Source organism: Peromyscus californicus, unplaced genomic scaffold (assembly GCF_007827085.1).
Source record: "Peromyscus californicus insignis strain IS unplaced genomic scaffold, ASM782708v3 Scaffold_24__1_contigs__length_46423439, whole genome shotgun sequence".
NCBI lineage: Eukaryota > Metazoa > Chordata > Mammalia > Rodentia > Cricetidae > Peromyscus > Peromyscus californicus.
In genome coordinates, this window is record NW_026294535.1 from 18,722,947 (window position 1) to 18,746,240 (window position 23,294).

A 23,294-nucleotide genomic window follows, 5' to 3' on the forward strand; every position below is an offset into this window, starting at 1 on the left:
TTGTTATTAAGTTTGTAGTTTATTGTAAAGACTTTGGCTTTTAGGTAAAAGAGATGGGAATGATTTAGTCTCACCTAGATTGTAGTGATTGTAAGGAAGGAAGCAGGGAGAAGTGTTACCAGGCTATGGGAATAACCTAATAGACTGGGCATTATGCTAACAGTGGTATTAACGGTAGTCAGTTTTAGATGTGTTTTGAAGGTGATAGAAGTTGAGTTACTTAGGTGGAGGATTTGAGAGACACTCATTAGGACTTTTGATCTGTATCTTGGAAAGGATTGTGAGAAGGGAAGGTTTAGAGATGATGAGGTACTGTTTTGAACATGTTAAATTTGAGATGTTTATTAGGCATCCAGCTAAAAGTCTTCGGTAGATACTTATGTATGGCTTCTAAAGTTCTTAAGCACAATTTAGGTTAAAGATAAAAGCTTGGCATCCATCTCCATAAAAATTCAGCTTGAAGTTAGAGACTAGTGTAGACCATCAAGGGAAGGAGTATAGGTTATGTAAGAATCTCAAAATGAATCTCTGGGAATACTTCTAATTTGGAGGCTAATGAGATGAAATGAAATAACCACAGGACACTAAAAAGGAATGTGCAGAGAGATGGAACACCATAAGATGCCTAGTCCTGACAACCACAGAAAATGTCAGCTAGGAAAAAATAAACTGTTCATTTTTGGCGATAGTTCAAGATGAGCAGGTGAAAAATCTATTTTAATGTTAATGGTGGTCATAAAAGTGTTGATTATTATTATCCTTTGTCATAGTAATGTATCTTTTACAACCTTCTTTATAAGCCTTATCCTTCTAGTTAGAGTAATTATATTCAATTCTACTTTTTAGTTGGTTTTATTAATAAAATCAAAACAGTACCTTGGTCCTTGGTTTTACAAATATAAATTCTAACATGTAAGAAGCTTTTGTGCTGTACTTCTTTCCCTGCTTGGGAACAACTGATTAATAGGAAGGAATACTCGATTTGGTTCACTCATGTTTCTGTTTTCACATGGTAGGTACTTCAAGCTTTCACCAACAGACTCATTATATGAAAATTCACTCCAAAGTACAAATTTTAGAAGAGAAAACAAAAGAGGCTGAGAGAACAGCTGAACTGGCCGAGGCTGATGCCCGGGAGAAGGATAAAGAATTGGTTGAGGCTCTGAAGAGATTAAAAGATTATGAATCTGTAAGTATTTTTATCTTGTCAGCCAAAGAGCTTGAAATTATTCTTGACACCAGGACTGTTGTGTGGCTTCTATTGTGTTCCATGTAGAAAGCCTTCTCTATCTCTATTGGTTCTAAATTATTCAAGCTTTTGGGCATTTGGTTTATGTCAAGAGAATTGTTTCTAAACATTCTTCCTTTTTTACAAAGTTTATTTTTATTACTTTTTTTATGTTTGAGATTATAATTCCATCATTTCTCTCTTCTGTTTCCTCCTTACAAAGCCTCCCCACCTAACCCTCTTTACCCTCATTTTACCCTCATTGCTTCTTTTGTCATTAGTTGTTGTTAGATGTATATTAGGAATATACATATATATTCCTAAATATAACTTGATCAGCCTGCATAATTAGTTATCTATGTATTTATTTATTTAGATAGTTTTTTTCAGGAAGAGTTTCTTCCTGTAGTTTTGGTGCCTGTCCTGGATCTCGCTCTGTAGATCAGGCTGGCCTCAAACTCAGAGATCTGCCTGGCTCTGCCTCCTGAGTGCTGGGATTAAAGGCATGCGCCATCCCTGCTCGGCAGTTATATGTTTATTTGGTGTTGGATAACCATTTGTTGTGCTTTTCACTAGAGAAGACTTTTTTTTTTAAGATTTTATTATTTTTGAACTATTTACTTTTTTTTTTTATTTTGCAATACAATTCAGTTCTACATATCAGCCACGGATTCCCTTGTTCTCCCCCCTCCGGCCCCCCTCACCTTCCCCCCAGCCCACCCCCTATTCCCACCTCCTCCAGGGCAAAGCCTCCCCCGTGGACTGAGATCAACCTGGTAGACTCAGTCCAGGTAGGTCCAGTCCCCTCCTCCCAGGCCGAGCCAAGTGACCCTGCATAGGCCCCAGGTTTCAAACAGCCAACTCATGCACTGAGCACAGGACCCGGTCCCACTGCCTGGATGCCTCCCAAACAGATCAAGCCAATCAACTGTCTCACTTATCCAGAGGACCTGATCCAGTTGGGGACCCCTCAGCCATTGGTTCATAGTTCATGTGTTTCCATTCATTTGGCTATTTGTCCCTGTGCTTTATCCAACCTTGGTCTCAACAATTCTCGCTCATATAAACCCTCCTCATTCTCGCTAATTGGACTCCCAGAGATCCACCCGGGGCCTAGTCATGGATCTCGGCATCCAGATCCCTCAGTCATTGGATGGGGTTTCTAGCATGACAATTAGGGTGTTTGGCTATCCCATCACCAGAGTAGGTCAGTTCGGGCTGTCTCTCGACCATTGCCAGCAGTCTGTTGTGGGGGTATCTTTGTGGATTTCTGTGGGCCTCTCTAGCCCTTTGCTTCTACTAGAGAAGACCTTTTCCTGCTAAACATTCGTTAATTGCCTGTAGTTCTTGGTGGAGGGTTGAGTCCTCGTGGGCTTTCCTTGGCATATCTCTTGTTGTCATTCCTGTTTCGCTCATATTTAGGCAGTCATGGTGATGAGACTTTATGGCACAGCTTCTGACATTTATTAGGATACACAATCTCATAGCAATCTGCTTGATTATCTCACTCTTAAAATCTCTCTTAAAACTCTGATTCTCCCCCTCTTAAAGTTATGCCCCCTCTCTGCCATGGTCCCTGAGCCTGACTGGCCTCTACAACTCTGCGTTTTGATTGCCTGTGGTTTTCAGTAATGGTCTCCTTCTTCTGCAGAGAGAAAGAGGATTATATTTATCTGTAGGTATCAGGACATATGTGTAGTAAAGTTATGGGTTCTCCTCCAGTAACCATGACTTCACTAGCACTGTGTAGTTTCCCTCAGGAATATTGTGCCGTGCTGGTCACTGTGGTTCATAAGCAGCAGAGGTGGGTAGGTCTATCAGCTGCTTCCCACTTTTGCAAACTTCCATGATGCCTTCTGGTACCATGAAAGCTAGTCCTTAGGGAAGAGGCTTAAAAATCAGTTCCAAATAGGGGTGTCTAGGCCCTGTTTATGAAATGTATGGTGGCTCCAGTAACTGGGACTATCTATCCTTCTACCACTGGGGAAAGCCAAGGGCAATAGCAACAGGCTGTGCATTTCGAGAGTCTTTTAGACAACCTTGACCAACAACTCAAAAGAAGGCATCTCATGTCTGGTATTGGGATTTTTGTTAGGTGATCTTTGGCTCATGGAGGGAACGTTGTCAGCACAGATGAGAAAAGCTCATTTAAACCATATATGCATATTTAGTTTGTTACAGAGTTTTTGTGCATTTGATTGTTTTTGTTTTAGATGAATAGTTGATTGTCTGATTTCTTCTGGCCTTTCCAGACATCATTATTGTTATTTTGCCCTCCCTTATCCTCCTTCTGCATTTACCTTCCTTTCAAAACTTTTGATGGAAGTGTTCTGTTTGGTAAGCAGCTCTGATGAGGTAGCAGGATTAGATCCCTTGTTATCTGTGTCATTGTGCCATCATGGGGGTGTGACACTTGATGACCTTGTGATGGAGATGACTTTGGTGCCTACTATATCAACTGAATTTACTTAGACTGTCCATATTTTTAAATTTGATTTCAGACAATTAATTATGTACTGATTGGTATGCCCAATTTTATCTTCGTGTTTTTATCTCTGTACCTTTATGTATATGTCTATGTATTCAGTGTTTCATATGTAATATTCCAAGTCACATTGCCTAAGTGTCAGATGTTGATATTCTGCCCTCATTGCTAGATTTGGTTTATAGAAGCACATTAAGAGACTCCATTAATATGCACTATTCTTATTTTTATGTATCAGTTATAAAAAAATCTGCCATATAAAATACAGGTCTAGGTAAGTTTGCTTAACCATCAACTTAATAAAAAAAAGTAAATTCATACATATGATTTATTTGTTCAAATAAATTGTATTTAAGCTAGATGGGGTATTTTTCAGGGTGTTTATGGCTTAGAAGATGCTGTTATTGAAATAAAGCATTGTAAAGCCCAAATTAAAATAAGAGATGGAGAGATTGAAGTATTGACCAAGGAAATCAATAAGCTTGAGATGAAAATCAATGATGTCCTTGATGAAAATGAAGCCCTTAGAGAACGGGCTGGTAAGCTGTTTTTGAAGACATTTCTTTTTCCTATACCCTACTTTCTAAGTCTTCTTTGTCTCCTTTTGGTTTGTTTATACTTTGGGAGGGGAAGTGGCCCTATTCACCAAATCAAAGTCCTCTCATTCCACATACATGTTCTTCCTCCCCTGTGCTTGGCCTCTGGCCCTTACTTTACGTGTGTTTATTTACTCCTCAATAGTTGAAGGATATTTTTCCCCAAATAAATGTTTCTGTAGAAACCCTTAAACAAAAGTGGAGGTACTCTGAATGAAGTGGATTTGGGGACCTCACTGTATTGGGATGGCTGATAAGGAACACGGCTTTCCTTGGCCTGGTATGTCTTCAGTAATAATAACTGCTCACCCAGAGGTGAAAGTGCATTGTATTATGCTGCATACCAGCAGTCAACTGTATTTCTGCAAATAAGAAACGTCCGTATGAATTGTTATGTTACAAACTAAAATCAGTTTCAGATGAGGCCATTTAAAAGTACTTTGTAAACCTTTTAAAGATTTATAAATACAATTTAAACTGCTTATGTTTTACTTGAGTATTTTAAGAGTTCCCTTTAGTCAAAGATATAATTTTCAAATATGACTTGGGAACTTATATACTTTTTAAAATAAGTGGTGAATTCATTAATATTGCTAGTTTATATGGTAAGTTATAGCTGAAGTGCACAGTCTAAGTTGCTTCTGTAAAATGAATATTATGATGTAAATATAATTTCATTATACTTGCTGAATATCAATTAGTGCTTTCTTAATGAAACTGACAATAAAATTTTTGTATAGAAAAATAAATACTTTATATGGATTATTATTTGTGAAGCATATCTAACTAGAGTTTAGGATTATATTAAACATTCAAGTTAGATTTCTGTTTTTTTTGACCATTCAGGTCACAGCTAGGAATCTGGAGGGCTTTATGAATAACTTCTGATGTATCTAGAGAGCTGTCACAAAAGTCAGTTGTCTTATCTTTAGGTGTTTAGCCCCACCCCACCCCCCACCCAAGACAGGGTTTCTCTGTGCAACCCTTGCTGTCCTGGAACTTGCTCTGTAGACCAGGCTGGCCTTGAACTCAAAGGCCTGCCTGCTTCTGCCACCTGATGATGGGATTAAAGGCATGTGCCACCATTGCCTGGCTAGGGGTTTAGCTTTTAATTATCAAAGTCCGGTTTACAATTATTTTACACTGTCTTGATACCTGATTTTCACCTCAGAAGTGGAGGCAAATTAGGAGACAAGTTGGCAGAAAGGATTAAGCCAGTAATAACATCATTAATATTAATAATGATTGCTACCTGCCAAGTGCTCACTGCTCTAAGCATTATATTCAGCCTAATCTTATTATACTCTTGGCAGATTAAAATAATAAATAAACAAGTAAACAAATGTCAGCTTTGTATCTAAGTTACAAGTTTAAAGTGGGAATTGAACCAAGTTTACCTCCTGCCAAGATTCCTTAATGACTGCATTGTAGCACCTGTGCAACATCCCCGTATGTATTTGTCAGGATTTTCATGATTAGTAAACGGAACGTTCTTTGTAGTATAACTGTCTGGAAAGTTCTTGGATAGGAAGTCTCCATGTTTCAAATGATATTGGCTGGTGAATCCAGTTACTTGATGTTCTATGAAGATTTTGCCATTCATTTGCAAGTTTTTAAGTTTTTAATTACATTGCTTTCTATTTCAGGCCTTGAACCAAAGACAATGATTGATTTAACTGAATTTAGAAACAGTAAACGCTTGAAACAGCAGCAGTACAGAGCTGAAAACCAGATTCTTTTGAAAGAGGCAAGTGATGCTCCATTGATGGTTTTCTTGTCTGGACTAAGGAGAACTACTAATAATTCATCCTTTGCAGATTGAAAGTCTGGAGGAAGAACGACTTGATTTGAAACGAAAAATTCGTCAAATGGCTCAAGAAAGAGGAAAAAGGAATGCAGCCTCAGGTATTTTCAGTCATTCTATACTTGTAAAAGCAGCTCCATTTGGAAAGACTTACCTGGATCTGGGCTGTTCTGTATGTTGCAGATGATTTTGCTATTATAGTATCCCGAAAAAGAGATAACCATGTATAATTGGTGTGATCCTGACCCTGAAACAATTAAATAAAACAACAATCAGGTTTTGGAATTACACACTTTTGAAAAATTCAGCGTACAGGCTGATGATTTTTAGACAGCTCCACTTTGTTGTGACTAATCTTAAAACAGGAATTTTTATATTACTGTATGTCACCCTTAGAATGGTACTTTGTTTTAAAAGCTGTACATTGGAAGGGTTTTTTTTTTAATTATTTACTTTAAAGTTTTCATTAAGCTTAAATTTAAATACAGTTGTTTGTTTACCTTACTTTTAGAAAGACAACATAGTCTTTGTAACAGCCATTGCAGTTCATTTTTGAGGACCATATAGAGAGAGTGTTTCTTTAATTCTTTTTTTTTAAGTTTATTTTTATTTTATATGTATTGTTTGTCTGCTACACATGTGCTAGTGCCCATGGAAGCCAGAAGAAGGCATTGGATTCCCTGGAGCTGGAGTTATAGGCAGTTGTGAGTTGCTTGGTGTGGGTACTAAAAACTAAACTTGGATCCTCTGGAGGAATATTAAACACTTTTTAAAATTACATAATTTTCTCCTCCCCACTCTTCCCCTAACCCCTTGCATGTTCTTCCTCTGATCCCTCTTTGTGTGTGTGTGTGTGTGTGTGTGTGTGTGTGTGTGTGTGTGTGTGTGTGAGCATGTGTAAATAAGTTCATAAATGCAACCTAGCGAGTCCATTTTGTGTTACGCTCATGTTTGTTTTTAGGGCTGATCATTTGGCGTTGGTAAAGTGGGTAGGGTCCTTATCTAAGGGTAACTAACTCTCCCTCTCTCAGTAGTTTTTAGTTTCCTGTAGCTTTTCATCTAGTGGCGACTCCATGTGATTTTTCCTATTCATGTTAAGATATTAACTGGAATTGTCATTGTTCAGGTCTTGTTTAAGCAGCTGTCCTGTTGTGATTTCATGGGTGTTTCTTCCCTGTCATAGACAGAAGACTCAGTCTTTCAGAAGACTTCCTGGTCCTCTGGCTCTTACAGTATTTTTGTCCCTTCTGCAATGTTCCGTGAGGCTCAGGTGTAAGGGTTATGTTACAGTTGCTATCAGTTGGGAATGGACACCCATAGTCCTGTGTTCTCTGTAATTTTACTAGTTGGGGCTTTTTGTAGTGGTGTCCAACTGCTGCAAAGAGGTGCTTCTTTGATGAGGGAGTGAGAGGTACATACACTGTGGATATAAAGGTAACTGTAGAACGCAGTTAGTAACTACACTGGCTTAGGAGGGTGACAGTAGTGCGTTCTTCTCTGAGATGTATGAACTCAGTAGGCACTGCAAGGTGGCTGGACAGAGTCTCACTGTGCTCTTTCTAGCTGGCATGGAATTGTCTATGTAGACCAGGCTGGCTTTGAACTCACAGAGATCCTCCTGTCTCTGGCTCCAGAGTGCTGTGATTAAAGGCATATGCCACCATACCTGCTCAATGTGTGCTCTTAACCACTGAGCCATCTCTTGAACACCCCCCCATCTTTTTTTTTTAATGTGACCTTAGGACATTAGTGTAGAGATGTGAAACTCCACAATGTACCGGTACAATGATCAATTTATTTAAAATTCCTGCTTCTTTCCCATACTCTGGTAAGTACCCTACGTCTATGTTCATACAAGCAACCGTAATTAAATGTAGAGGTCATGAAAACAATAGACATGAGAGCAGGAAGAGGATTTACTGAGAATAAGGTGTTCAGAGGGGTGTGGAAAGGGCATAAGAGGTGGTAATGAGTAAATATGATCAAAATATGCTATCAAATGTATGAAATTATCAAAATAAGTAAATTTTAAAGGGGCTGTAGATATGGTTCAGCAGCTAAGAGCACGGACTCCTTGAGGACCTGGGTTCAATTTCCATCACACACACAACCTTCTGTAAGGTTGATTGGCTCACAACCTTCTGTAATTTCAGTCTTAGGGGAATTCAATGCCATCTGTGCCCTGTAGGTGCACTGATCACACACGTGGTCCACAGACACACATGTAGTTGAAACACCCATACACATAAAATAGTAGTATAAAAAGAAATACATTTTTAAAGTATCTTTTTTTTTTTTTTTGGTTTTTCGAGACAGGGTTTCTCTGTGTAGCTTTGCGCCTTTCCTGGAACTCGCTTTGGAGACCAGGCTGGCCTCGAACTCACAGAGATCCGCCTGGCTCTGCCTCCCGAGTGCTGGGATTAAAGGCGTGCGCCACCACCGCCCGGCTCAAAGTATCTTTTTAAGAATCCCATTGGAGGACTGAGATTGGAGCCTAGTATTAGAACACTTGCCTTGCATGCAAAAACCCTGCACAAAGTCACTTCCCAGCTTCACAAAAATAAAGTCAAATATAAATATTAAAATTAAAATGTATGGCCTTCCATTGATTTTCTTTATATGTGTTAATAGTTTTACTACTTATTATTGGATACTTTTAAGTTAACATGAACACAAATGATAAAGATACAATTGAAAGTCTCATTTTATTGATAGCTTATTAAAAATTAACTAGATCAGAGAGTTATATTGGTTACATGTTGATCAAGGATTTTAGAAACATTAGACCTTTTGTTTAGATTAAAACCTTATTCTTGCATTGGATTAAAGGAGAGTTATTTTTCCTTTCTTTCTTATTTTTTAATCTTTCATATTGTAGGATTAACCATTGAGGAACTGAACCTAACTGAAAACTTTTCTCAGGAAGATAAAATAGGAGAAGGAAAATTAAATTTTATGAGCCTCAAAAGTATGAATGAAACACAATCAAAGGTAAACCGTAATGCTTTGATAAAAAGAATAAAGGAAAATTCTAGTAGTTCTTTTTTTTTTTCATCATTTAATCTCGTTTAGCACCTCTGCTCTTTGAGGTTGTTAAATTAATATTAATTTTTGCTTGCTTAGATAACCTGGGGGGTCTCATGATTGATTAACGAGGCATTGTTTACTTTGAATGCAGATTAAGAGTTCAGCTAACATAGAGCTGCCGCGTAGCAGACCGTCCTTCAGCATTCTGCAATCAGATCAGAGTGAGACAGAGGAAAATAGGACTGTACAATCATTATCGAGAATGCTGTCTGGAATTCATCGTAGTGTAGACAGTGGAGTGGATCCCATTGTCTCTTTCACTAAATGTTCCTCGTTTATGCAAGTAAAAGACGATAATCCAACTCCAGAAGCCATTACAATAAGGGAGATTTTTAAAGCACCGTGTCTGCAATCTTTGAGAAATCTAGACTCGTTAGTCAGAACCTTCAGTAAGGAGAGCAGTGAAGACATAAGTGATTACCCATGTTCTGTTTCCCATGAGTGTGTGAAGAGAGTGTCAGGAAGCCATCAAGCTCTAGAGAAAACCAGGTTCTTGCAGAAAAGCAGTTCGTCTTTTCAAGCATCACCAACAGCTTCAGAATTAATGCAGAAATTATCACATAGGCAAAAATCTGTAGTATTTTGTCAACAATCATATGACCATGATGTGGATAAAGTAGCATCAGAAGATGAACAGGTCCATGCTCAAGCAAAGTGTGCTGATTTCAGTTTGAAAGACGATAAAAGACAGAGTGAGATGCTGAGAAGTCCGATCCAAGTTAGTCTTTCAGATCCTGTGCCTGTTTCTACACTATCCAAATTGTCTCAGATAGAGCCCCTTGAGAATCTTATAGAGCAGCTACAGAGAGAGCTAGTATTCCTTAGATCTCAGGTGAGCTTTCTTTAAATATATTCATGCATTCCCTGTCTTATTTTTCTTACCAGAGTTCTGTAAATAATTCTAAGATTTCTTTTTATTTACACATTACAACTCATTTATAACAGATCTGTACTTAAAAAAAAAATTCTAAAGTTGCAATATACCTGTTGACTTGCCTAATATATTAAATGTTTCTTTAGAGTGAAACCATAGCACAGGATTTATCAACCCAAGAACAGCAGAATAGAAATGCAGACATAGAGCTTGATCGCCAGAGAGGCCAGGCAGAACAGGTAGTGTAAAGACAGAGCATCAAAGGCAAGGATGTGATTGGTGCTAGGACGGAAACCTGCTGCGCCTCTCTCTGCCTCCTGCCATGGGGAATGCGGGAGGAAGAGGTGGTGGGAAGATAAACAGCCTGTAGTTTATAATGGCTGTGTCTATAGCCTGTTTCCTGGAGTGCTAAACTTGAATTTATAAAGCATTGTTTGTGAAACCCACTTATTACTGTGGTATTTTATAAAATGTTTTTATTCTCTTTGTTCAGAATGAATTTCTTTCAAGAGAACTTATTGAAAAGGAAAGAGATTTAGAAAGAAGTAAGACAGTAATTGCTAAATTTCAGAATAAATGTAAGTCACTATTATCTCTTCCTTTTCTATACCTATTTTCCCTATACTAAAATTTAAACCTACAGGATTTTAGTACATTAGTTATTCTTTGAATCTTTAATTGCCTGTAATAATAATAATCTATATAGCTCAGTCCCTGTTATATATCTTTGTGGTTTACATTGCTATTTTTATTGTTATAGAATGTTAAGTGCAGTTTTTTTTATGAAAATACATCACAATTTTATATGCTTAAGTGAAAGTAAAGTTATAAAAATTGAAAGATTTTAATATGACAAAGCCATGCTTTTGTGTGTTTGTGTGTGTGTGTGTGTGTGTGTGTGTGTGTGTGTATGTGTGTGTGTGCACATGACTAAAATAGGTGTGGTGGTTATCCTCAGCTATTCTTGTTCCATTTATAGTTGAACTTTATTTACATTTTTGTTCTCCAAATTTTTTCCTATCTAAAATATTGTCACATGGAAAATGTAAGTTGTAGAAAAGATCTATTTATTCAATGTGAAAAAAATGTAATTGCAGTAAAAGAATTAGTTGAAGAAAATAAACAACTTGAGGAAGGTATGAAAGAAATTTTGCAAGCTATTAAGGACATGCAGAAGGATCCTGATGTGAAAGGAGGTGAAACATCTCTAATCATCCCGAGTCTTGAAAGACTGGTTAATGTAAGTTACGTTCACATGTTAATGTTAGCCTGCAGCCAACCCTTCTCTATGGGTTTCTTCTTTTGATACTGTGATAAATTACTCAGATAAAAAGCAGCTTAAGAAACAGGCTGAATTATACATTTCAGGTATGACCTATCATGGCAGGAAAGTGTAAGTAGCAGGTGCCATCAGCAGCTCATCACATTGCCCCCACAAACTGCAGAACTAACACTTCTGCTTTGTAGATGCTGGAGTGAGGAAGTAAAGATGTAAGGAAACTAAGTTACTTGCCCAGATGACAAGAAACGGGCTCATATATGAATGCTGATCTTCTTATTACTGCCTGGTTGTTTTCCACTCCACTAATCTATTAATATTTAATCAATGTTATTTATTTTAATGAAATAATCAATATGTATATTAACGTAAGCCAAACTTAAATTTTATAAAGATTACTTCATAAATAAGAAATTCAGTAGCATTTTTATTAGATATGCCAGTGAACATAGAAAGATAATTAAATTATTTAAGGGCATATTTTTCTTGTCTGTGATTTGACTGTTTTCCATTGCATTTGTAATATATATAATATAAATCTGCTAGGCTATAGAATCAAAGAATGCAGAAGGAATCTTTGATGCCAGTGTGCATTTGAAAGCCCAAGTTGACCAGCTCACAGGACGGAATGAAGAGCTAAGACAAGAACTCAGGGAATCCCAGAAAGAGGCTATCAATTATTCAGAGCAGTTGACAAAAGCAATTTTAAAGGTAAGAATTTTATTAAATACAAGCAAATATTACACCTATGACTGTATGTTCAATAGGAAACTTTTGTTGTATTTTTTCTGAGACAGAATTTCTTTATATAACAGCTCTGGCTATCTTGGAACTCCCTTTGTAGACCAGGCCTGCCTCGAACTCACTGAGATCCGCCTGCCTCTGCCTCCCAGGTGCTGGCATTAAAGGTGTGCACCACCACCGCCCGGCCGGAACCTTTTTTTAAAGACTGCTTTATGAGATGAGAACGTCCTTTGAGTTCTTTCAAGCCTAAAATGACCTTTTTTTGAGATTTGAAAATGTCTTTATTTGTTATTTGATAACTTCTCATGGTATATTTTGAATATATCCCACCCACACCTGCTCTGTTTAGACCCTCCCTAACAACCGTACATCGTGTGCTTTCTCCCTCTTAAAACAACAGCCAAAAGAAACTAACAGAAACCGTAGACTCTGATTTGTGATAGCCAGCTAACTGCTCCAGAGCATGGGGCTTACCCTGGAGTATGGTTGATAGATAGACCCACTGTCACTCTCCTGAAGAAAATGCATTTCTTCCTCTCCTGGCAGTTACCAATTACAAATGACTTCTTGGCTGGGGGTGGGACTTCATGAGTGTATCCTTTCCTCTGTGCTGGGATTTTCAGGCTTGATCATTTACAGATACTGTGTGTCCTGTCACAACAATCTCCATATGGGCATCTGCTCTGCTGGGGCTGAAAAAGGCTGTTTCCTCAGTCACCCACAACTTCTGGTCCTTAGGATCTTTGTGCCCCTCGTTCACGTATATCCTTGAGCCCTAGTTAGGCTGGACATTCCAAAGTCTCTCACTTTCTGCACATTGTTTTTTAAAGATTCCTTAGGAAGTTATGTGGAAAAATAAGTTCTTTGAACTATAAAAGAGAACCTAGAGCTCTAAATTTTGTATTAGGCATTTCTAAGTAAAAATTGAAGTTTAATCTAATTAATTCTTGTCAAGTTGTTCTCGTCCATTTAAAAAGATACTCAATAGAGAAAACATGAAGTATAACTTATTGCCTTGTAGTTTTCCTAACTGTGATAATCATTCCTGGGTTGTTTCCAGATTGAACATCTGGAGAAAGAAACTGATCTTCTGCGTCAGTCTGCAGGATCCAATGTAGTTTACAAAGGTGTAGACTTACCTGATGGAGTAGCACCGTCTAGTGCCCATATCATCAATTCCCAGAATGAATATCTAATACACCTTTTGCAGGTACTGGTCATTTATGTGTTAATGACAGACATTTTTGATAGTACGTTTCTTAATTTAGTCTATGAATTCCATTGAGTTCTCAGAAGAAACAGGTATGTTATTGGTAGATTATGAGTCAGCTGAGCTAATAGAAACAAAGGAAGTTTATTCCATTTACCTCCATGTAAAGCATGTTCAGACATCTTGTTCATTTGTGTTGCTCATTTGTAATTTATAAAGACATGAAAAATTATAAGCAGACACTATGACATAGCATTGTAGCCGTGTTTCTGGCTGGTTAGAAAAGTGAGAGAATAAAACGACAAAGCTCCTCGGTGCTGTTATTAGAAGTGTCGCTTTTTGTGCAGTGAACTTGACTTTCCCCTTTTCTTTCTTGTGTGAATTGCTGATCCACCGCAAATTAGAAAGGGTACTCTATTACTTACCCTGTGCTTGCTTTACTGTTTGCCATCTATACAATGGGATTAAAAATAACCTGAATTTTAATATCTATGACATCACATACCCTGTAATTATACTTTTAAAAATAGGTTTATAATTGTAGGTATCATTGCTTCCCACTGCTAGATTATCCATTGGTGTGATGCGTGAGTTATAACCATCAAATCTTCCTTTTGTATTTGGACATAACATTACTCTTTTCTTTATTTGAATTTGTGTGCTACCCAAGTAAGAGTAACTTAGCAACATATCAAAACATTTCTTTAAAATTCATCTAATGGCACTATTTTTAAATTCACAGCAATATTAATGACTTATTTTTGTATATTAGAGGGACACCATCAACAAGTAATGGCAACATGATATGCATGATCTAAGATTTATGTTTTTTTTAATTAAAAAAAAAAGGGGGGGGTCCAGCAGGATGACTCAGTGGGTAAAGGCACGTGGTGCCGGCCCTGATGGCCATTGTTCATGATCATCACCTGGACCACATGGTAGAAGGAGAGAGCAGACTCCTCAGGTTTTCCTCCAACCTCCACACATGCACTGTGTGCTCACATGCATGCAAATAAATGCTTTAATTCATTAATGCAGAAGTCACAGTTTCCCCATATTTCAAAGGAAATAGAAAGGCTAATTTTAGTCAAGGCACAGAAATGTATGCTGGCAAGAGAATATGTGGCTAAGTAATAGGAGTTGAGCATTTAACTGTTCTGTTTGATAAACATTTGTGCTGAAGGTGAATCCTGTATCTGACAGCTTTTGTGCTTACTGCAGCCGCCATATTTGAAAAGAATTTTGCTTGTTTTATAGCACTTTTTATGTGTATTGCCTCATTCGTTGTACCTTTTATTAAAATGTTGAAAATACAGAGTTGTAATACTCTTTTTGGAATGTGAATCTGTACCTTTGGATTCCAAAATATAGTCTAATACTATTTAAATTCTAATTTATAAACTACTTTTTAGGAACTCGACAATAAAGAAAAGAAGCTAAAGCATTTAGAAGATTCTCTTGAAGATTATAACAGAAAATTTGCAGTAATTCGTCATCAGCAGAGTCTATTATATAAAGACTATCTAAGGTATTTATGTTTTGAAAACTATAATTTTAGTTGGAGTGTAGTACTGTTCTGACAGTCACAAAGAAAAGTATTGATCCCCCTCCACAGAATTGCTGTCAAAAACATGTTTAAACATGTTTCTGAACTAGTTTAGTGATCTCAATACTCTTCATGTCTGGGATTGGTAGAGATTAACCAGACTTCAACACTGGGTAGGCAAGAGGCATTGAGTAAGTTACTTTTCCTTTACTTAGTATCTTAGTTTCTATGATATTATCTTATATATAAGATATATATATATATATCTTATATAAGTATCTTATATTCTATGATAATACTGTTTTAACCCCAGTAGGGTTGTAATGCAATCTAAGTGAATTATTACATGAAAATGTTCAAGCTAGTGCACTGCAGAACTGTACACTATAAATATTAGCAGTATTCATCATTGTCATTACTATAGAAATCTATTCATAAGGAACTAACAGGCCTCCCTTTATCTCTCTTATTTCCTCAATTCAATCATATTCTTAGTAGGAATTATACTTCATAATCAAAGGTAATTTTAAACACTTATGGTAGCATCTCATTGACAGGAAACCCAGAGGTAGTTAGAGGATGGATCAATTTGTATGGATTTTTGCTATCTCCTATTGTTATAATGCATTTCCACGAGTTCACAGATCAGTGATTTATGTCCATTGAAGAAGAGTAACATGTTTTTCCATATTTTGACACATATCTAGTCAAAATTAAGTCACATGTTCAAATCAAAACCATTTAGTAGCAAAGATAATGATGCCACTAAAATTGGCTTATGCCAAGCATAAATGAACAGTTGTTTGGTAAGCAGTTTTTTTGGTAAGCAGCAATGACGTATGTACTTGTAAAAATGATTAATTTGGATTTCTTTTAATCAATAAATAAATATATTTGTTTATGCATATAAAAAGGTATTTTAATTCTTGTAAAAGTGGAATAGATAAATCAACCTGTGTAATATACTTATTATTCCACTCATTGTTTTTATGGTGAGATATAATGATCTTCCATTTAACAATTTTCAAGCATATCAAGAAATCACAATGTGTACAGTAGAGCTCCTGAACCTGCTCTTGTTTGCGTCCTTCACATACCTTCTTTTAGATCTTTAAAAATTCTTCTCACGCAGTGTATTTTGATCATGTTTCCCCTCTCCCAGCTCCTCCAAGATACATTCTCTTTCCTAAGTACCCACATTTATGTCTTTATTTTTTCTTCCTCTCTCTTTAAAAACTACAACAACAAAAAATGAAGTGAACACAGGGTCCCACCCCTAACCAAGAAACTCTTTACATTTGATACTCAGTGGTAAAGAGAAAATCAGTTGTCTCCAAATCCAATAATGTCTAATATTTGCATCCTAAATATTCTGACATATTTATTGCTCATATTTAAGAGTTGGGCCAGGATTTTGAGATTTAATTTTTATAAGCGTTTGTTTACTGTATTAACTCTATATTCTTAGTCCTTTTCTCTTTACAATAATTTGTTTATAAATTCCATATTCTAACTGAGTAGGTACTCAATTGATGTTTTATATATATATATATATATATATATATATATATATATATTTGTCTGTATATATAATAAAAATACATATATGTTTTTTTTAACAAATCAATTGGCTTCATTGTGTGCTCTGTACAGCCAGCTTTTCTGCCCTTTTGTTAGGAAACCTCTAGTGCTAGAATGAAGTTTCAAAGAACCCTTTTTTCTATTTACTTTTTATTGACACAAAATACTGTAGACTTGCCATGTATGTTTTAATGTCTGGATGAGGACTGCAGATATTTTAAAGAGATAGGGCAGATACAGATTGAAAATATGATAAAATTGTGATACTACCTTTACTTTATTAAAAACATTGAGTGAAAATTTAACTTCTTGCATGTCGAATGTTAGGTAGTATGTCTCTTATTCTGAGAAAATTTAAAACTTCCATAATCTAAATTTGTCCCTTTTGCAATTAAATATTTTGCTCTATTTACTTTATCATCTTAATTGTTGTTGCATGATACTATAGTGAAAAGGAGACTTGGAAAACAGAAGCTGAGACAGTAAAAGAGGAGAAGAGAAAACTTGAGGATCAAGTCCAACAGGATGCTGTGAAAATAAAGGAGTATAATGTAAGCACCACTTTGAGTATCCTTCTGCCAGGTACAGATGAGGATAATTAGAGTCACTCGGTAATGTCACTGTGATTTTGTGCAGAACTTGCTCAATGCCCTTCAGATGGATTCAAATGAAATGAAGAAAATGCTTTCAGAAAACAGTAGGAAAATCACTGTTTTGCAAGTGAATGAGAAGTCCCTCATACGGCAGTATACGACCTTAGTGGAGATGGAGCGGCAGCTTAGAAAAGAAAATGGGAAACACAAGAACGACTTAGTGTCCATGGAAGCCGAAGTTACTGAAAAAATTGGAAGTTTGCAAAGATTTAAGGTATTTCTGATTTTGTTTTATTTATTTATTTTTTTTTAAGCTCAGGAACTTTTCAGGTCTGAAGACAGTAAGAATCATGCACATCTATGATTAATGGTTAATGTTTATTGACATTTTCTGTAATTACTTCATCCATTTTTTTGTATAAATACATAAATTGTGGACATTTTTGATAAATATTTTTAGTATACATCTCTACAATATAAGGCTTTTGTTTACATAACAATAATAATGTTATTTTACTGAAAAATTGACACTATTTCCCTAATTTCCCTACTGTGCAGACTATATTAAGTCTTTTATAGTTGTTCTAGGCTTTGATCATGAGTAATGCATTTATTGGATTTGATAGTTCCATGTCCTAAATTCCAAAGACAGCAACCTCTTTTGCTTTGTTTTGTTCTTCTCTTTGAAGAGTATTTGATTGATCTCTTTATTTTGATTTTAACAAGTTTAGCTCTGAGGCCTTGATTTGATTCAGTTGGAAAAGTTTTAACAAGAATATGGCTTAAGTAATTATGTTACGTTACTCCAAAAGATAGCATATCTGGATAGTCTTTTGTGGGGATATGTGTCATTTTTGATTGATACCTACATTTTTAAGTGGTTAACTGGTAAGATTTTAGCGTGTTATACATAATGGGTCTTTTGCTATTTTTCTCAATAATTTTAGCATTCATGATTATTGACTGGAATGGGTGCTCATGATTTTCTCATATTATTAGTGCTGTTACAGTCTTTTGAAAGTAGAGAACTTCTGTCATTGGCCAGGGTGTCAAGTCCTCTTGAAGTATATTTCCCACCATGAAGACAGTATGAGTGCTTTGATCTTCCCTTTTCACCACCAGGTAGAGAAGGGCAGTGTGTGTGTGTGTGTGTGTGTGTGTGTGTGTGTGTGTGTGTGTGTGTGTGTGCTCTGTTTCTGGGGGCATTGCTTTGTTTCCTCCTAAGATTGTTCTTCTTTGGTTATAATGGTAGATGCACAGACTTTAAACATTAGGCTCATTTTACTCAATTGATGACTTTCAACTTTCTCCATTAGGAGGCTTTTGACGGTGTCTCTTAGATATTTAGCAAGGGTCCATTAGTTTTTGAGTCAAGCTTGATTTGTTTTCTGGCATAAAAAATTTTTCTAGACCTAATTTACACACTACTTCAGTGGATCTAAAGTAATCCAGTTCTTTAAAGAGCTCTGTCTCTTTTTAGAGGGTAAAATATTTACATACCCAGAACTGATTCCATAGTGTCATTGCTCTGGAATGTTATTGCTGCTTGTCTCTTTCCTTGGACAATATAGGGACTGTCGTGTGTAATTTTAGAATACCAGTTCATATTGTTATTGCCAATTCAAACTTAGCATTATGAAGTCGTTATTACACTGTTTTAGTCCCTAAACTCATTTAACTTTGTAATGTTATTTTCTTCATTGTTTTGCATAGAAAACGGAAAGATTAAAGTAATTATTTTATCAGATATCACATATTAATTAAAAATAATAACGTCTGTAACACTTATTAATATGTCCTAAAATTTCTTTGCAGTTGTTATTTTCCTTGGAATCTATCCTATTGGGCATGTGTTGGCAAAAATAACATTCTAGTAACTTGCAAGGATTCCCTAGTCTTTTTATTTTCTTTTTGCTTTCAATATTAGGATTTTTTAAAGTGAGTTAGAATATATAAAACATTTATGTTTTGAAATATTTAGTGAGAAATGTCTAGCTGCTGCCCCATGCTCTGCTCGCTAGATAGCAGAACACCGTCCAGGTGGTTTTTCTGCACCAGAAACAGGACCTGGGAGTGAGTACCCACTTACACGTGTCTGTCCCTTCACCCGAGAGATATTTCTATTTGGACAGGAATTAAGAGTGAGTCTGAGACTTAGGAAAGTTCTTGTTTTTATTTTTGTGGCCTTTAGAAAGATTAGACTTTTGGAGTTTTACCGATACAGATTAGTGCTTAAATACAGCTGGAGTTCTCTGTCATCCTCTCTCTTTCTTCAAACAGTTTTTTTTTTTACTTTTTGGTTTTTGTATTTTATTTTTTATAATAGAAAATAAAAAGGGGATATTTTAAAGGAAACAAAACATATTTCCATGTCTTTTATCCAGCCTGCCTCACAAAATGAAACCACACCCTAGAACAAGGTAGAATAGTAGGTATTTATTTATACGAAGAGAAGCTGTTGCAATTAGATATGAAGTCACTATGCTCAGGAATGAATTATAACTGCAACTTCTTCATCCCACTTCGTGAGCTTGGTTAGTTACTGCACCCCTCGCTTCCACCACTTCACTATGCTTTTTTATGTGACTTCAGCTTATCATAGAGCATCTTACCGGACAGAACTAAGAGTCCCATACCTTGTTTGTTTTAATCAAACCACTTTAGTGCCTTTGATTGACTTTCAGAGCTATCATAGAACATACGTTACTCTGCTTCCCAGGACTATACCAAATACCTAGGATAATTCAACGGAGAAATGGGAAAAATTGGTTTTGGTTCAGAAATTTGGAGGCTTGGGAATATGATCTCATTACCTTGGCCTGTGGTGGCACAAGAGCATCATAGTAGAGTGTGGGTAGTAGAGGCCTTCTTAACATAGCCAATTACAGTACAAAGAGAAAGAGAGCATGAAGGGACAGAGGTGCCAAAGTACTCTTTGAAAGCACCTTCCAAGTGACCGAAGACTTTCCACCAGACTCCACACCTTAGTTGTTCAATTCCCTGACAGCACCATTCTAGAGAATACACTTTTAACATGTCTCTTTGGAGGAAGAATATTCTATATTAAATTGTAGCAAATATGAAATGAGTGATAACTTAAGTCCTTATTATTACTATTTAAATATTTTAATCATTCAATAATAGGAACCAAAAATGAGTTTGTGTGACTTCAAGAAAGCAAACATAGCTAACATGTAAAGGTTCCTTTAGTCTATGCTAATTTCGTCACAAAGTGTCAAATAATTGATTTTAATCTTCTAAAATTTAGAATAGGCAGGCATCAAACGATGATTTCTGAGTGATTGCTGATTATTATACTTCCTTAAGTTAACTATATTTCATTTTACTGTGACAAGTTATAAAAGGACTCATTTAAATTGCTAATTAAAACTTTCCAAATATTGTATCTTATATGAAAGAATAACATTATAAATATTATATATTTTTCAAGTGGCTTTAAAATCTGCTTTGCTTTCAATTGAATTATCTTTCTTAAAAGTGACTAATGCTTTACCAGAAAAAAAAGCAAATTTAACTCAGTGTATCTTTTTTTTTTTTCCAGGAAATGGCTACCTTCAAAATTGCGGCTCTCCAGAAAGTTGTAGATAATAGTGTTTCTCTGTCTGAACTAGAACTGGCCAATAAACAGTACAATGAACTGACTACTAAGTACAGGGACATATTGCAGAAAGATAACATGCTTGTTCAAAGAACAAGTAACTTAGAACACCTAGAGGTGAGTGGGTATGATCTTTGAACCTTGGTATACTAGCCACTTTACCTTGAGGGCATCATGGGGTCTGTAGGAATTTTACTGATTTCAAGTAATTAAAGCTGGTTTTTATTTATGTAATTGTAGTAGAGGTATATTATAGGTCTAATCTAATTGTGGTTTGTCCCAGATATCAATGCATATACCTAAAAGTAACATACTGTCTATCTATAATTGCAAATAGCTTAAAGTGACTTTATCTAGGTCATCCTCTTACGTGCCTTGTATGAGTTAGCTGACCCAAACTTCTTTCATGGCACACATGTAATTAAAGGGAGAAATGCTATTCAGTACCCATTCCTTTCTTTTCTTACCCTGATCTCAGAATTCCTAGATTTGGTTTCTTATGATGAATTTATTTGACTGTGGATGCATTATTAATGGCATTTCCTAGATGTTGGATGAGCTCTCCAAATCTCCATTCTCTTATGTTTTAGAAATATTGAAAATTAGGGTGGGGAATGAAGGAGATGGCTGTGAATGCAAAAGCATATTTGACAAGTAATTTGGATCCATAAAATGCATATGTTTTAGTTTCTTTTCCATTTGTGTAATAAATCACCCCAACAAAAGTAACTTTAAAAGGAAGGGTTTATCTAACTCAGTTCATGGTAGAGTCTATCATGGTAAGGAAATCAACATAGCAGGAGCGTGAAGCAATTTGGTCACATTGTGTTTACAGTCAAGGCACAGCTGAGTGCATCCTTCCTATTTCTTAGCTTGCTTGCTCCACTTTATATAGTCTTCTGCCCCAGTAAGGGAAGTAATCCTGTCTATGGTCATGATGGGTTTTCCTCCATTAGTTAATGCAATCAAGATAATCCCCCAGAGGAGCCATCTCCCAGCTGATTATAGATTGTGTCAAGTTGACAACTACTACATCATGGGGGGGAAAAAAAGCCAGTTTGGACCCATTGTTGAAGATGTCTGTATGCTGTGAGAGTTGCTCTGATTGATTGATAAATAAAACGCTGATTGGCCAGTAGCCAGGCAGGAAGTATAGTATGGGCAGGATAAGGAGAGAGGAGAATTCTAGGAAGTGGAAGGCTGAGTCAGAGAGACGCTGCCAGATGCCGCCTCCATGATAAGTAAGATGTAAAGTACCAGTAAGCCACAAGCCACATGGCAACTTATAGATTAATAAAAATGGATTAATTTAAGATACAAGAATTAGATAGCAAGAAGCCTGCCACGGCCATATAGTTTATAAGTAATATAAGTCTCTGTGTGTTTACTTGGGTCTGAGCAGCTACGGGACTGGCAGGTGAGAGAGATTTGTCCTGACTGTAGGCCAGGCAGGACCAGGAAAACTTCAGCTACAACCCATAATGACATCACTCCTACAGCCAGAAGGAAGATAGAGAGGAAAATTGCCTTGCCTGGAAGCTTGTGGCCAGCTAGTCTGAATTCTACAGCACAGAAACAATCAGAAAATACCCTGATTGTTTCAAAATGAATGGCAAGAACAGACTTCCAAAAGCTGTTTTTAGATCTCTACACATTTCATCACATGTGTGCCTATTCTCACACACATCACACACAGAGGCGAGAGTAATGGAATGTCATAAGTTTCATTAGACTATAGTATGTACAGTCCAGACCTTTCATTATTCTGTTTACTGCTTCTTAATCTTTATTTCCTTGTTGTTGTTGTTGTTGGTGGTGGTGGTGGTATGTGTGTGTGTTGGCATGTATATGGCACACTGACTTGTGCAGATGAATATGCACATATGTGCACATGCATGTGGAGGTCTGCAGTTGATGTCAGTATCTTCCTCAATCATTCCTCACTTTTTATTTAGTGAAACTGAACTTGAAGTTTGCCAATTTGCTAGTCTACATAGCCAGCTTGACCTGAAGGTCCTGTCTCTGCCTCCTGAATGCTGAGACTGGAAGCTGCTGCCTCCTTGCCCATCTGTTTACATGGATGCTTGAAATCCAAACTCTAGTCCTCACACTGCACAGCAAACAGATGTATCCACTGAGCTGTTTGTCTGGATTTGATGTGTAGGGGTGTTGTGTTTGAGTGTGTATATGTGTACCACATGCTTGCTGTGCCTGCAGAGACCAGAAGAGGTTCTTGGACCTTCTGGAATTGGAGTTACTGACAACTATAGCCAGTGTTCTTTCCAGCCCAACTCTCTATGTTTTTAAAAATTAAGCAAGAAAGTTTTGATTTTTATCATTCTCAGTAGAAATAAAGGTATATGTATACAGGCTTCTCAATAGAAATTGAGGTATCTGTCAGACTTCTCAGTAGAAATTGAGGTATGTGTCTACAGGCTTCTCAGTAGAAATTGAGGAAATATTGTCTACAGGCTTCTCAGTGGAAATTAAGGTATGTCTACAGGCTTCTCAGTGAAATAAAGGTATATGTCTACAGGCTTCTCAGTAGAAATAAAGGTATATGTCTATAGGCTTCTCAGTAGAAATAGAGGTATATGTCTACAGGCTTCTCAGTAGAAATTGAGGTATGTGTCTCCAGGCTTCTCAGT

The 23,294-nt window shown here is 36.5% G+C and overlaps 1 protein-coding gene across 2 annotated transcripts in view; it reads left to right on the plus strand.

Moving 5' to 3' along the window:
* The window catches only part of Cep290 (centrosomal protein 290), an 80,891-nt gene that overhangs the window by 15,584 nt on the left and 42,013 nt on the right, over positions 1-23,294 (plus strand). The window contains exons 13-27 of one of the 2 annotated variants that reach the window (XM_052753223.1): positions 1,017-1,189; positions 4,090-4,252; positions 5,956-6,056; positions 6,127-6,214; positions 8,992-9,104; positions 9,292-10,032; positions 10,221-10,313; positions 10,568-10,652; positions 11,172-11,314; positions 11,900-12,064; positions 13,158-13,307; positions 14,720-14,835; positions 16,883-16,985; positions 17,071-17,301; positions 20,590-20,763. In XM_052753223.1, the coding sequence (XP_052609183.1) occupies positions 1,017-1,189; positions 4,090-4,252; positions 5,956-6,056; positions 6,127-6,214; positions 8,992-9,104; positions 9,292-10,032; positions 10,221-10,313; positions 10,568-10,652; positions 11,172-11,314; positions 11,900-12,064; positions 13,158-13,307; positions 14,720-14,835; positions 16,883-16,985; positions 17,071-17,301; positions 20,590-20,763 (2,639 nt within the window). The remainder of the gene's footprint in view (positions 1-1,016; positions 1,190-4,089; positions 4,253-5,955; positions 6,057-6,126; positions 6,215-8,991; positions 9,105-9,291; positions 10,033-10,220; positions 10,314-10,567; positions 10,653-11,171; positions 11,315-11,899; positions 12,065-13,157; positions 13,308-14,719; positions 14,836-16,882; positions 16,986-17,070; positions 17,302-20,589; positions 20,764-23,294) is intronic. The other variant, XM_052753222.1, reaches the window with a different exon arrangement.